Here is a 15,474-nt window from a genome sequence, read left to right on the forward strand (position 1 = left end):
TTCGACCCGAAACGTCGCCTATTTCCTTCACTCCATAGATGCTGCCTCACCCGCTGAGGACAGTGATGAATGCTGAGGTGGATGTTTGTGTTAAATTTCTAATGTGTTTTTGTGTGTGCACTTTTTTTTTATTGTACCAATAGACAATAGGTGCAGGAGTAGAGGCCATTCGGCCCTTCGAGCCAGCACCGCCATTCAATGTGATCAGGGCTGATCATCCCCAATCAGTACCCCCGTTCCTGCCTTCTCCCCATATCCCCTGACTCCGCTATCTTTAAGAGCCCTATCTAGCTCTCTCTTGAAAGCATCCAGAGAACCGGCCTCCACCGCCCCCTGTGAGGCAGAGAATTCCACAGACTCACAACTCTCTGTACCGCTGCTGGCAAGTTCATTTCACTTGCACTTCATAGAAACATAGACAATAGGTGCAGGAGGAGGCCATTCGGCCCTTCGAGCCAGCACCGCCATTCATTGTGATCATGGCTGATCGTCCCCAATCAATAACCCGTGCCTGCCTTCTCCCCATATCCCTTGATCCCACTAGCCCCTAGAGCTCTATCTAACTCTCTCTTAAATCCATCCAGTGATTTGGCCTCCACTGCCCTCTGTGGCAGGGAATTCCACAAATTCACAACTCTCTGGGTGAAAAATGTTTTTTCTCACCTCAGTCTTAAATGGCCTCCCCTTTATTCTAAGACTGTAGGAAGCAGATGAGGAGGAATTTATTTAGCCAGAGGGTGGTGAATCTGTGGAATTCTTTGCCACAGACGGCTGTGGAGGCCACAAGTCAGTGGATATTTTTAAGGCAGAGATAGACAGATTCTTGATTAGTGCGGGTGTCAGGGGTTGAATGGCGGTGCAGGCTCGAAGGGCCGAATGGCCTACTGCTGCACCTATTTTCTATGTTTCTATGCCCTCTGTGGCAGGGAATTCCACAAATTCACAAGTCTCTGGGTGAAAATGTTTTTTTTTTCTTCATGTGCAAGTGACGAATCAAACTGATTGATTGATTGATTGATTGATTGATTGATTGATGCCTTTTCGATTTTCCAGCATCTGCAGCCCCCCTTTCGTAAACAAGTTGTTGACGTCAAGCCGCGCCCGCTCGTTGTCGCCCCCCTGTGGCCAGGATGAGTTGGAGCTTCCTGACCCGCTTCCTTGAGGAGATCAACCACCACTCCACGTTTGTGGGCAAGGTGTGGCTGACGGTGCTGGTGATTTTCCGCATCGTGCTGACGGCCGTGGGCGGCGAGGCCATCTACCACGACGAGCAGAGCAAGTTCGTGTGCAACACCCTGCAGCCGGGCTGCGACAACGTGTGCTACGACTCCTTCGCCCCGCTCTCCCACGTGCGATTCTGGGTCTTCCAGATCATCCTCATCTCCGTCCCTTCCGTCATCTACCTGGGCTTCGCCATGCACCGCATCTCGAGCCGGGACTGGTCAAGGTCAGGGCGTCCGGGCCAGGGCCAGGAAGAAGATGCCCATCGTCCACCGGGGGGCAGCCCGGGACTATGAGGAAGCGGAGGGAGACAACGAGGAAGACCCCATGGTCTGCGAGGAGATCGAACCCGAGCCCTCGTCCAAGCCCGACGAGAAAAACGCCGTGGAGGTCAGGCACGACGGCCGGCGTCGAATCAAGGAAGACGGGCTGATGAAGGTGTACGTCCTCCACCTCCTGATGAGGACCCTGTTCGAGGTGGGATTCCTGGTGGGCCAGTACTTCATCTACGGCGTGCAAGTCCTCCCGGGGTTCGTGTGCAGGCAGTCGCCCTGCCCGTACACGGTCGACTGCTTCGTGTCCCGCCCCACCGAGAAGACCATCTTCCTGCTGGTGATGTACGTGGTGAGCGGCCTCTGCCTGTTCCTCACCCTGTGCGAGCTGGTCCACCTGGGCTGCGGCGGCATCCGGGACGGGCTGCGCGGGCGCCGCCTGGCCATGAGCGCCCCCAAGTGCGGCGCCTACGCCCCGCCCGGCTACCACTCCGTCCTGCGCAAGGAGCAGGGCAAGCTGGGCAGCAGCAACGGCGCTTACCGCGGGACCATGGCGCCCGGCAGCTTCGAGATGTCCGACATGGTCCAGAGGCACCTGAAGATGGCCCAGGAGCAACTCAACCTGGCCTACCGGGTGTGCGGGGACGGGGACGGGCCCGCTCACGGTCGCGGCAGGAGCAGCAGCCCAGAGTCTAACGGGACCGCCGCGGAACAGAACCGCCTCAACTTCGCCCAGGAGAACGACGGCGCTTGTTCCGAGAAAGCAGGTAATTCCCCCGGGCGGGGAAGGAGGGGCCTCTCTTGAGTGACAGCTGGGATTTATTTTTATTAGAAGCCGTGTACGAAAGTATAAACCGCGGCATGTGACATAATACATTTATTGGACAGCTTCCATTTTCATTTTAGCAAAGATGGAATAGAAACGTTAGGAACGTGTAAAAATACAATCCCTAAACTACCAAATGAGTGTTGTCGAAGAGTAAATAAGTAAAAGAAACAGGGAAAACGTAAGAAATAAAAAGACAAAAACGGTTAAAAAACCCCAAAAAAACCTGCAAGTGATGATATACCGGCTTCATTTCTCTCCCCACCCATCACCCAGTCCGTAAATCGGTTTAATTCCAAAGTTGTAATTCCAAGCTGGGATGTTGATTGGTTCAAGGGTTTGATGGACCCCTTTCAAAGGAGATCGTTTATTTTTACAGAGGGGGTCATAATTGATAGGAGCAGAATTAGGCCATTCGACCCATCATGTCTAGACTATAGACAGTAGACAATAGGTGCAGGAGTAGAGGCCATTCGGCCCTTCGAGCCATCACCGCCATTCAATGTGATCATGGCTGATCATCCCCAATCAGTAACCCCGTTCCTGCCTTCTCCCCGTATCCCCTGACTCCGCTATCTTTAACTCTCTCTTGAAAGCATCCAGAGAACCGGCCTCCACCGCCCTCTGAGGCAGAGAATTCCACAGACTCACCACTCTCTGTGAGAAAAAGTGTTTCCTCGTCTCCGTTCTAAATGGCTTACCCCTTATTCTTAAACTGTGTGGCCCCTGGTTCTGGACTCCCCCCAACATCGGGAACATGTTTCCTGCCTCTAGCGTGTCCAAACCCTTAACGATCTTATATGTTTCAATGAGTCGCAGCAGGCGGCCGAAAATGTTCAACGTGTTGAAAATCCAGCGGCGACCAGAAAGACGCTACGACTCTTTGGGCGACTGAGGAGACGACTCACGACCGTACAGGGCGACATGTCGCGGGGTGAAGCCTGTACGGTCGTGAGTAGTCGCCCAAAGAGTCGTACCTTGTTCTGGATTTTCAACAGGTTGAACATTTTCGTCCACCTGCTGCGACCAAGTCGCCAAAAAATATCTCCTAAGTGGGACAGGCCCTTTAGTTGCTGCAGCACAACAGAATATGTGATCGTAGTACTCCGCAAACACCTTAAATAAAGAAGAAAAATGTTCAGTGCTGATAGAAAAACAACAGATAATGTGGCAAAGATTAAAACAATGGTTTAGTTAGAACCTCTTTAGTCAGAGGGCGGTGAATCTGTGGAGGCAGGTTCTCTGGATGCTTTCAAGAGAGAGCTAGATAGGGCTCTTAAAGATAGCGGAGTCAGGGGATATGGGGAGAAGGCAGGAACGGGGTACTGATTGTGGATGATCAGCCATGATCACATTGAATGGCGGTGCTGGCTCGAAGGGCCTAATGGCCTGCTCCTGCACCTATTGTCTATTGTCTATTGTCTATTGTCTAAGTCAGTGGGTATTTTTAAGGTAGAAAGAGATAGATAGATCAGCCATCAGTCTGAAGAAGGGTCTCGGCCCGAAACGTTGCCTATTTCCTTCGCTCCATAGATGCTGCTGCACCCGCTGAGTTTCGCCAGCTTTTTTGTCTACCTTCGATTTTCCAGCATCTGCAGTTCCTTCTTAAACACAATAGTTAGATTCTTGATGAGTACGGGTGTCGTGGGGTTACGGGGAGAAGGCAGGAGCATGGGGGTTAGGAGGGAGAGATAGATCAGCCGTGATTGAATGGCGGAGTAGACTTGATGGGCCGAATGGCCTAATTCTGCTCCTATCACTTATGACCTTATGAGGTGGGACCAGTGTAGCTGGGACATGTTGGTCGGTGTGGGTTAGTTGGGCTGAAGGGCCTGTTTCCACACTGTATCGTTCTATGACTCTATTCAGCATGTTCACCGTACAAGTACTGTGAGGATCAATACTGCCAAATAGCAGTTTATCAATCATCAATCGATCAATTATTAAATGTCAGGTTATGGGGAGAAGGCAGGAGAATGTGGTTGGGAGGGAGAGATAGATCAGCCATGATTGAATGGTGGGCTAGACTCGATGGGCCGAATGTCCTAATTCTACTCCTATTCCTTATGACCTTATAATACATGATGACAATCGAGCCATTTACAGTAACGAATGGAACCCATGATAAAGGGAAGGGTCTCGACCCGAAACGTCACCCATTCCTTCTCTCCAGAGATGCTGCCTGTCCCGCTGAGTTACTCCAGAGTAGACTTGATGGGCCAAATGGCCTTTAAGGTAGAAAGGGATAGAGTGATTCTTGATTAGTACGGGTGTCGGGGGTTATGGGGAGAAGGCAGGAGAATGGGGTGAGGAGGGAGAGATAGATCAGCCATGATATCCTTGTGATTGAGGCAGTGCAGCGTAGGTTCACGAGACTGATCCCTGGGATGGCGGGACTGTCATATGAGGAAAGATTGAAAAGACTAGGTTTGGATTCACTGGAGTTTAGAAGGATGAGGGGGGGGCTCTTATAGAAAGGACTGGACAAGCTAGATGCAGGAAAAATGTTCCCAATGTTGGACGAGTCCAGAACCAGGGGCCACAGTCTTAGAATAAAGGGGAGGCCATTTAAGACTGAGGTGAGAAAAAACTTTTTCACCCAGAGAGTTGTGAATTTATGGAATTCCCTGCCACAGAGGGCAGTGGAGGCCAAGTCACTGGATGGATTTAAGAGATAGTTAGATAGAGCTCTAGGGGCTAGTGGAGTCAAGGGATATGGGGAGAAGGCAGGCACGGGTTATTGATTGTGGATGATCAGCCATGATCACAATGAGTGGCGGTGCTGGCTCGAAGGGCCGAATGGCCTCCTCCTGCACTTATTTTCTATGTTTCAATGATTGAACGACGGAGGAGACTCGATGGGCCGAATGGCCTAATTCTGCTCCTATCACATGAACTTATGAATGTCCCCAAGTCTGTGTAGGAATCAAGTCCTAGCCTGCTCAACCTCTCCCTGTAGCTCAGGCCCTCGAGTCCTGGCAACATCTGTGCAATTCATCATCTTGTTGTGGAACTGGATTAAATGGGAATTTTAAAACAATCTTGCCTCAGGCATTTTCCAAGCATAACTTTCAGATTAAACCCAAGCTGGGAACATCGCCTATACTGCTGTGCCACCCTTTGACATCTGTGAGTGTGGGCTTTTATGCCATTGAGGTTTTGACCTGCAGCAACTCTTCAATTGGCCTTCATAACAAGAGGAGTCGAATATAGGAGCAAAGAGGTCCTTCTGCAGTTGTACAGAGCCCTAGTGAGTCCACACCTGGAGTATTGTGTGCAGTTTTGGTCCCCTAATTTGAGGAAGGACATTCTTGCTATTGAGGGAGCGCAGCGTAGGTTCACCAGGTTGATTCCCGGGATGGCGGGACTGTCATATGCTGAGAGAATGGAGCAGTTGGGCCATCTCTCCCTCTCTCTCTCTCTCTCTCCCTCTATCTCTCTCCATCTCTCTCTCTCCTCCATCTCTCTCTATCTATCTCTATCTCTCAATTTCAATTAAAAAACTTTATTGGCTTTATCGGGCATGATAAAAAAATACATAGTTATGTTGCCAAAGCACAAAACGTGACATACATATTTAAAATGCAAGTGTACAGTGCATGGATAGACATCTCTCTCTATATCTCTCTCACTCGCTCTCTCCCCCTCCCCCCCCTGCAGGTTTGCGAGGGTGATCTACACGGAACCTCTCCTCGATCCCCGGCTTCGGACAAGTCCGAGCGCCTCAAGCAATAAAAGGGACCTCGACTGGAAAAGACTTGCATCTCATCTCTGCCTCCTCCTCAGCACTGAGGACAACTTCATCTTTGACAGGAACTGCTCGGCGTAGCTGGCTGGAGCGGGCGGGCGGGCGGGCGGGAGTGGTGGTGGTAGTGGTGGTGGTGGTGGTGGTGGCGGCCATCTGACAACATGCCCACACACACGCACACCGCACACCACGGGCGGCGGCACGCTTGCACCGTCAGCTGCTTCTTCTACCTTCCGGAACATTCCACCAGCCACACCCTGGGTCGGGGCCACGGCGTCTCTCGGGCAGGTTCTCCTGGACCTCCGGGAAGAACCTCCATCTTCCACGTGTATTCGAGAGACCTCTACTCTTACGCCAAGACTGTCCTTAACCAATCACCGACCTTCATCCCGACCACCCCCACCTGCCGCTCGCTGCCAGGCCGCTGATTTTTTAATCATTTCTTCTTATTTTTTAATCCATGTAAAAGAAACACTATTGTCCAACGACTGCCAATTGATTTTAATTTTAATCCTAGTTGTTTACAGCTGTAGAACATTCCAGAATGTTGGGTGTTGCGTAAGAGCGATGATCAAATGAATTTGCTTTTTTTTTTCATTGTCTTCGATAACTATTGTCGATGTTTTTTTTTGTCCAAGGACGTTGGTGTTTTGGAAAAGATGTTCTCCTTATTTTCTGGCCAATTTCGTGTCATTTAGTTCAGAGCCTAAAGTGCCCGCCCGCCCTGTAAGATGTATTAGATATTTCCCTCGTATCTCCACCTCATCTCAGCCCTAACGCTCCCTTCAGGATCATTTAATTCATTTTATAGTACAGCGACACAGCTAGTCTTCCTGGCCTCGGATGCTGCCTGTGTGGAGTTTGCACGTTCTCTCCCCTGTGACTGTGTGGGTTTCGTAAGTTCCAGGAGCAGAATTAGGCCATTCAGCCGTCTCTCCCCCCTAACCCCATTCTCCTGCCTTCTCCCCGTAACCCCCGACACCCGCACTAATCAAGAATCTATCTATCCCTGCCTTAAAAATATCCACTGACTTGTGGCCTCCACAGCCGTCTGTGGCAAATAATCCCACAGATTCACCACCCTCTGGCTAAAGAAATTCCTCCTCAGCTCCTTCCCAAAAGAACGTCCTTTAATTCTGAGACTGTGCCCTCTAGTCCTAGACTCTCCCACCAGTGGAAACTTCCTCTGCACATCCCACAGATTCACCACCCTCTGTCTAAAGAAATTCCTCCTCAGCTCCTTCCCAAAAGAACGTCCTTTAATTCTGAGACTGTGCCCTCTAGTCCTAGACTCTCCCACTAGTGGAATCATCCTCTCCACATCCTCTATCCAAGCCTTTCACTATTTCACTAAATACAGTGCATTCAGAAAGTATTCAGACCCCTTCACTTTGTCCACATTCTGTTACGTTACAGCCTTATTCTAAAGTGGATTCAATTCATTTCTTTAATCCTTCAATCCACACACAATACCCCAGAATGAAGAAGCGAAAACAGGTGTTTAGACATATTTGCAAAGTAATTAAAAAGAAATAACTGAAATATCACATTACATCCGTATTCAGACCTTTCACTCCGTACTTTGGCAGCAATTACAGCCTCGTGTATTCTTGGGGATGATGCTACAAGCTTGGCACACCTTTGTAATTGGGTAATTTGTGATATTTCAGTTATTTCTTTTTTAAATTTCTTTGCAAAAATGTCTATAAACACCTGTTTTCGCTTCTTCATCCTGGGGTATTGTGTGTGGATTCAATCCATTTTAACAAGCGTTTCCGGAGAGAAGGAACGGGAAACGTTTCGGGTCGAGACACTTGCAGTTCTAGGCGTTCCGAGCGCAAGCGTTGAGCGAAACTGCGAGTTATGGAAAGAATTTCAAATTTTATTAATGTCCAAGTCGAACATCAGCTGGCCATGGAGTGGGTGAGTTAGATTTAGCGCTTAGGGCTAGCAGAACCAAGTCAAGCCAAGTCTAGTCAAGTCAAGAGAGTTTATTGTCTTGTGTCCCAGATAGGACAATGAAATTCTTGAATCAAGGGATATTATGGGGAGAATTGACAATAGGTGCAGGAGTAGGCCATTCGGCCCTTCGAGCCAGCACCGCCATTTAATATGATTCATCGCTGATCATCCACAATCAGTACCCCGTTCCTGCCTTCTCCCCATATCCCCTGACTCCACTATCTTTAAGAGCCCTATCTAGCTCTCTCTTGAAAGTATCCAGAGAACCGGCCTCCACCGCCCTCTGAGGCAGAGAATTCCACAGACTCACAACTCTCTGTGAGAAAAAGTGTTTCCTCGTCTCCATTCTAAATGGCTGACCCCTTATTCTTAAACTGTGTGGCCCCTGGTTCTGGACTCCCCCAACATCGGGAACATGTTTCCTGCCTCTAGCGTGTCCAAGCCCTTATTAATCTTATATGTTTCAATGAGGTACCCTCTCATCCTTCTAAACTCCAGTACATGGCGTACAAGCCCAGCCGTTCCATTCTCTCAGCATATGACAGTCCCGCCATCCCGGGAATTAACTACGCTGCACTCCCTCAATAGCAAGATTGTCCTTCCTCAAATTAGGGGACCAAAACTGCACACAATACTCCAGGTGTGGTCTCACTAGGGCCCTGTACAACTGCAGTAGGCCCGAGCTCTCTGAATTAGGTTTGACCTGCTGAAGAACATCTTTCCCATTCACCTCCGTAAGGTGCATTAACCAAAGATAAACGTATGGTTTACTCTTTTTTTCTAATATATATATATTTTAGGTTAAAGTTTGTAGATTGTTGATCCAATGTGTCCTCGTAGTCTTAGATGTTGAATGGGTTTTTACTTTGGTGAATGGTTTCCGTTGGGTTTTGAGAATATCTCTCTGTTTGGGTTCCATGTAACGTTCGTTTGCGCGGTTTATTTGAGTCCGGTACATTTCGCGATAGGCCTCTTCCATTTCACGGACACTCGGTTTGGTAGCTTGAGGTGGAGGGCCTTCCTCAAGGGGCCTGTCCCCGCCGTACGAGGTCATTCAGGAGTTCTCCCGAGTTTCCCCCGATTCGAACCCGGAGAATTACGGTAATGGCCGCTCGGAGGGCACTCTCCGCGGGCGCTGTTTGAAAAAACTTCACCGCGTTTCACGAGTACCTGCCGTTAGCGGTTTACGAGCCGCCGCGTGACATCCGCGAGCTCAGACGTACCCGCGGCGGATATGACACGAGCTCGAATCGGGGGAGAAACTCGGGAGAACTCGTGAATTACCTCGTACAGTGGGACAGCCCCTCAGCCGTGTCCTGCGCTCGTAAGGTGTCCTCTACTCTGCCTGCACAGTGAGAGACCGTGCGGCACCGTCTCCACCTCCACGCCTCTCCCACCGAGTGGCCCTTGTACTTTGTGTTTGTAGAGAAATTAAATGAGATACCAGCTCTGGTGTGTTATTTTGTGTGTGTGTGTATGTGTGTGTGTGTGTGTGTGTGTGTGTGTGTGTGTGTGTATATATGTGTGTGTGTGTGTGTGTGTGCGTGTGTGTGTGTATATATGTGTGTGTATATGTGTGTGTGTGTGTGTGTGTGTGTGTGTGTGTGTATGTGTGTGTGTGTGTGTATGTGTGTGTGTGTATATATGTGTGTGTGTGTGTATGTGTGTGTGTGTGTGTGTGTGTGACCCGCTGAGTTACTCCAGCACTCTGTGAAACGTCACCTATCCATGTTCTCCACAGATGCTGCCTGACCCGCTGAGTTACTCAGGGGTCAGGCAGGGGGGGTGGGGGGGGGGGAAAGGGGAGGGGGGGGGGAGAAATGGGGATGGGGTAGAAAGGGGGGGGTTGTTAGAGGTGACCTCAAATTGGAGAATTAAACGTTTGGGCCGCAGGGGGCGTTGCGCTGGGCCTCACTCTGACAATGGAGGAGGCTCAGGACCTAATGGTCAGTGTGTGAATGGGAGGGGAGCTGTAATAGACAATAGGTGCAGGAGGAGGCCATTCGGCCCCTTCGAGCCAGCACCGCCATTCAATGTGATCATGGCTGATCATCCCCAATCAGTACCCCGTTCCTGCCTTCTCCCCATATCCCCTGACTCCGCTATCTTTAAGAGCCGTATCTAGCTCTCCCTTGAAAGCATCCAGAGAACCGGCCTCCACCGCCCTCTGAGGCAGAGAATTCCACAGACTCACCACTCTCTGTGAGAATCCACAGACTCACCACTCTGTGAGAATCCACACTCACCACTGTGAGAATCCACAGACTCACCACACTGAGAATCCACAGACTCACCACTCTGTGAGAATCCACAGACTCACCACTCTGTGAGAATCCACAGACTCACCACACTGAGAATCCACAGACTCACCACTCTGTGAGAATCCACAGACTCACCACACTGTGAGAATCCACAGACTCCCCACTCTGTGTAATGGTTGGTGGACTTGGATATCCAGCCGTGTGTAAGAAGGAACTGCAGACATTGGTCCAAACCGAAGATAGACACAAAAATCTGGAGTAACTCAGCGGGACAGGCAGCGTCTCCGGAGAGAAGGAACGGGCGACGTTTCGGGTCGAGACCCTTGCCGTTCTAGGCGTTCCGAGCGCAAGCGTTGAGCAAAACTACGAGTTATGGAAAGAATTTCAAATTTTATTAATGTCCAAGTCGAACGTCAGCTGGCCACGGAGTGGGTGAGTTAGATTTAGCTCTTAGGGCTAGCAGAACCAAGTCAAGCCCAGTCTAGTCAAGTCAAGAGAGTTTATTGTCTTGTGTCCCAGATAGGACAATGAAATTCTTGAATCAAGGGATATTATGGGGAGAAAGCAGGAACGGGGGTACTGATTTTGGTTGATCAGCCATGATCATATTTGAATGGCGGTGCTGGCTGGAAGGGCCGAATGGTCTACTCCTTGCGCCTATTTTCTATGCTTGAGGAATGCAGGTGAACAGAGGGATCTAGGAATAACTGTGCACAGTTCCCTGAAAGTGGAATCTCATGTAGATAGGGTGGTAAAGAAAGCTTTTGGTGTGCTGGCCTTTATAAATCAGAGCAATGAGTATAGAAGTTGGGATGTAATGTTAAAATTGTACAAGGCATTGGTGAGGCCAATTCTGGCGTATGGGGTACAATTTTGGTCGCCTAATTATAGGAAGGATGTCAACAAAATAGAGAGAGTACAGAGGAGATTTACTAGAATGTTGCCTGGGTTTCAGCAACTAAGTTACAGAAAAAGGTTGAACAAGTTAGGGCTTTATTCTTTGGAGCGCAGAAGGTTAAGGGGGGACTTGATAGAGGTCTTTAAAATGATGAGAGGGATAGACAGAATTGACGTGGATAAGCTTTTCCCACTGAGAGTAGGGAAGATTCAAACAAGAGGACATGACTTGGGAATTAAGGGACAGAAGTTTAGGGGTAACATGAGGGGGAACTTCTTTACTCAAGAGAGTGGTAGCTGTGTGGAATGAGCTTCCAGTGGAAGTGGTGGAGGCAGGTTCGATTTCATCATGATGATCAGCCATGGTCACATTGAATGGCGGTGCAGGCTCGAAGGGCCGAATGGCCTACTCCTGCACCTATTTTCCATGTTTCTATCCTTTAAAAATAAATTGGATAGCTATATGGACGGGAAAGGAATGGAGGGTTATGGTCTGAGCGCAGGTAGATGGGACTTAGGTGAGAGTAAGTGTTCGGCATGGACTAGAAGGGCCGAGATGGCCTGTTTCCGTGCTGTAATGGTTATATGGTTGTGCTTCTATGAGATGAATGGCCTACTCCTTGAGCCTATTTTCTATGCTTCTATGAGATGAATGGCCTACTCCTTGCGCCTATTTTCTATGCTTCTATGAGATGAAGGGCCTACTCCTTGAGCCTATTTTCTATGTGTTTATGAGATGAATGGCCTACTCCTTGAGCCTATTTTCTATGCTTCTATGAGATGAAGGGCCTACTCCTTGAGCCTATTTTCTATGCTTCTATGAGATGAAGGGCCTACTCCTTGAGCCTATTTTCTATGCTTCTATGAGATGAAGGGCCTACTCCTTGAGCCTATTTTCTATGCTGCTATGAGATGAAGGGCCTACTCCTTGAGCCTATTTTCTATGCTTCTATGAGATGAAGGGCCTGCTCCTTGAGCCTATTTTCTATGAGATAAGGGTTGGGCAGATCAGATGCAAGCGCACTCTTTGGTGATGATGTTGGGGATGGTCTCGTACTTGAAGGTGTAGCCGCTGTCGGAGGTGGTCCTGACCCTGAGATGCTTCATGGTGCCGGGCACGGAGGTACAGCACACCTTGAGGCCCAGGCTGGAGGTCAGGCGGTTTGAGTTGGAGCAGGTCCCGTTACAGTAGTAGAAGGTGAAGTCCCTGGGCTGTACGATCCAGTTGCCCCAGCCCAGCTCCTCGAAGGAGATGTTGACGGCCGAGCGGTGGCAATCGTCGTGGATCAGCTCCGGGCTGGGCGGGCGCTGGAGTAGGTTGACGTAGGCCGGAGACCAGGGCACCGTGGAACGCCGCGACCTGCCGGGCCGGGCGGGCTTGGTGGAGGACAAGAGGAAGGGCAGGTTGGCCTGGTCATCTTCCTCCCCCCCACATCGGCACCAGGCACACTTGACCTGCAGGAGGAGGACGCTGCGGGTGAGGTGTCGCAGCAGGGGGTCGGAGACGTGGAAGACAGCCCACTGGCCCTCCACCTCCACACTCTCGGCGCTGCTGACGAAGCTGTCCTCCAGAAGGAAGAAGAGTTCGGGCAGGGGGCCGGACGGGTCGGCGGTGGCGGGGAGACCCGTGTAGAACCAAAACTCGGCCGAGGTCACCAGGCGGCTGCGGGCGTTTTGGGGCAAGCGGAAAATGTAGCTGTGGTCGCCCACAAAATCCTCGTGCCGGACATCACACGGGACACCTGCAACAAGGGAGACATCACAGTCAGACAAAACCCAGCGGGTGCAGCAGCATCTATGGAGCAAAGGAAATAGGCAACGTTTCGGGCCGAAACCCTTCTTCAGACCATTTTCCAGCATCTTTCATATGAAGAAAGACTGGATAGACTCGGCTTGTACTCGCTAGAATTTAGAAGATTGAGGGGGGATCTTATAGACACTTACAAAATTCTTAAGGGGTTGGACAGGCTAGATGCAGGAAGATTATTCCCGATGTTGGGGAAGTCCAGAACAAGGGGTCACAGTTTAAGGATAAGGGGGAAATCTTTTAGGACCGAGGTGAGAAAATCATTTTTTACACAGAGAGTGGTGAATCTGTGGAATTCTCTGCCACAGAAGGTAGTTGAGGCCACAGTTCATTGGCTATATTTAAGAGGGAGTTAGATGTGGCCCTTGTGGCTAAAGGGATCAGGGGGTATGGAGAGAAGGCAGGTACAGGATACTGAGTTGGATGATCAGCCATGATCATATTGAGTGGCGGTGCAGGCTCGAAGGGCCGAATGGCCTAATCCTGCACCTATTGTCTATGTTTCTATCTGCAGTTCCTTCTTAAAGACATTACAGTCAGAACGTCCATCAGTGACGGGCAATTCGGCCCATCAAGTCTACTCCACCATTCAATCATGCCTGATCTATCCCTCCCTCCCTACCCCTTTCTATAGACAATAGGCGCAGCAGTAGGCCATTTGGCCCTTCAAGCCAGCACCGCCATTCAATGTGATCATGGCTGATCATCCCCAATCAGTACCCCGTTCCTGCCTTCTCCCCATATCTCCTGACTCCGCTATCTTTAAGAGCCCTATCTAGCTCTCTCTTGAAAGTATCCAGAGAACCGGCCTCCACCGCCCTCTGAGGCAGAGAATTCCACAGAGAATTCTCCTGCCTTCTCTGACACAGAAGGCAGTGGAGGCCAATTCACTGGATGTTTTCAAGGGAGAGTTAGATAGATAGAGCTCTTAGGGCTCAAAGGAATCAAGGGATACGGGGAGAAGGCAGGAACGGGGTACTGATTGGGGATGATCAGCCATGATCACATTGAATGGCGGTGCTGGCTCGAAGGGCCGAATGGCCTCTACTCCTGCACCTATTTTCTATGTTTCTCTCCTTAACCCCTGACACCCGCACTAATCAAGAATCTATCTATCTCTGCCATTAAATATATCCACTGACTTGTGGCCTCCACAGCCGTCTGTGGCAAAGAATCTCACAGATTCACCACCCTCTGACTGAAGAGATTCCTCCTCATCTCCTTCCTAAAGGAACGTCCTTTAATTCTGAGGCTGTGCCCTCTGGTCCTAGACTCTCCCCCACTAGTGGAAACATCCTCCCCACATCCAAGTGTGGGGACAGTCAAAAACGGAGGGTGGTGGAGGCCGGTTCTCTGGATACTTTCAAGAGAGAGCTAGATAGGGCTCTTAAAGATAGCGGAGTCAGGGGATATGGGGAGAAGGCAGGAACGGGGTACTGATTGGGGATCAAAATAAGGAGATATAGGGAACAGTAGATGCTGGAAGCGTGCATGAAACATAAAGCATCTGTGGAGAACATGGATAGGTGACGTTTCACAGAGTGCTGGAGTAACTCAGCGGGTCAGGCAGCATCTGTGGAGTGAAGGAAATAGGCAACGTTTCGGGCTGAAACCCGGAAGGGTTTCAGCCCGAAACGTTGCCTATTTCCAAAAGAGTTTTGGCCCGATACGATGCTGGTTCATTATGATGATAGACACAAAATGCTGGAGTAACTCAGCGGGTCAGGCAGCATCTGTGGAGAACATGGATAGGTGATGTTTCGGGTCGAAGCCCTTGTTCAGACTGTGGGTCCAGGGGGAGTGAAACTAGAGCTGTGAAAAGGTGCAGAACAAATCAGAGCTGACACCGATGACCAAGGTAAAGTGGAGCCCACAATGGTCCATTGTTGGCTGTGGGGGTGGGCGGTGACGAAGGGATATGTGGATGCGAACAGTAGTTTTATAAAATTATAAAAGGACCGGACAAGCTAGATGCAGGAAAAATGTTCCCGATGTTGGGCGAGTCCAGAACCAGGGGCCACACAGTCTTAGAATAAAGGGGAGGCCATTTAAGACTGAGGTGAGAAAAAAACATTTTCACCCAGAGAGTTGTGAATTTGTGGAATTCCCTGCCACAAAGGGCAGTGGAGGCCAAGTCACTGGATGGATTTAAGAGAGAGTTAGATAGAGCTCTAGGGGCTAGTGGAGTCAAGGGATATGGGGAGAAGGCAGGCACGGGTTATTGATTGGGGACGATCAGCCATGATCACAATGAATGGCGGTGCTGGCTCGAAGGGCCGAATGGCCTCCTCCTGCACCTATTTTCTATGTTTCTATAACTCCTCCCAACTATACTCAATACTCTGACTGATGATGTATAATATAATAGAATATACACTATAAATATATAATAAAAAATTAAAATTGCAAAACACAACGTGCTGAAGCAGCCTAATGCGTCATGTCATAGGAACAGAATTAGGCCATTCGGCCCATCAAGT

General features: G+C 49.8%; 2 protein-coding genes across 2 annotated transcripts; one reads left to right on the plus strand and one right to left on the minus strand.

The window, feature by feature from the left end:
* The first annotated feature begins 1,089 nt into the window (after positions 1-1,089).
* Positions 1,090-6,661, plus strand: LOC116969792 (gap junction gamma-1 protein-like). Its single transcript, XM_033016574.1, is given in 3 exon segments — positions 1,090-1,427; positions 1,429-2,260; positions 5,980-6,661. Coding segments are annotated over 3 exon segments (1,143 nt in total). The 5' UTR covers positions 1,090-1,130; the 3' UTR covers positions 5,994-6,661.
* A 5,344-nt stretch (positions 6,662-12,005) lies between these two features.
* inha (inhibin subunit alpha) lies at positions 12,006-12,929 on the minus strand (the record flags this gene model as incomplete). Its single annotated transcript, XM_033016573.1, has 1 exon — positions 12,006-12,929. A coding segment is annotated over one exon (734 nt), but the record flags the coding sequence as incomplete, so codon positions are not given.
* Positions 12,930-15,474: the final 2,545 nt, after the last annotated feature.

The sequence above is a fragment of the Amblyraja radiata genome, unplaced genomic scaffold (assembly GCF_010909765.2).
Source record: "Amblyraja radiata isolate CabotCenter1 unplaced genomic scaffold, sAmbRad1.1.pri scaffold_1209_ctg1, whole genome shotgun sequence".
NCBI classification, from domain to species: Eukaryota; Metazoa; Chordata; class Chondrichthyes; order Rajiformes; family Rajidae; genus Amblyraja; species Amblyraja radiata.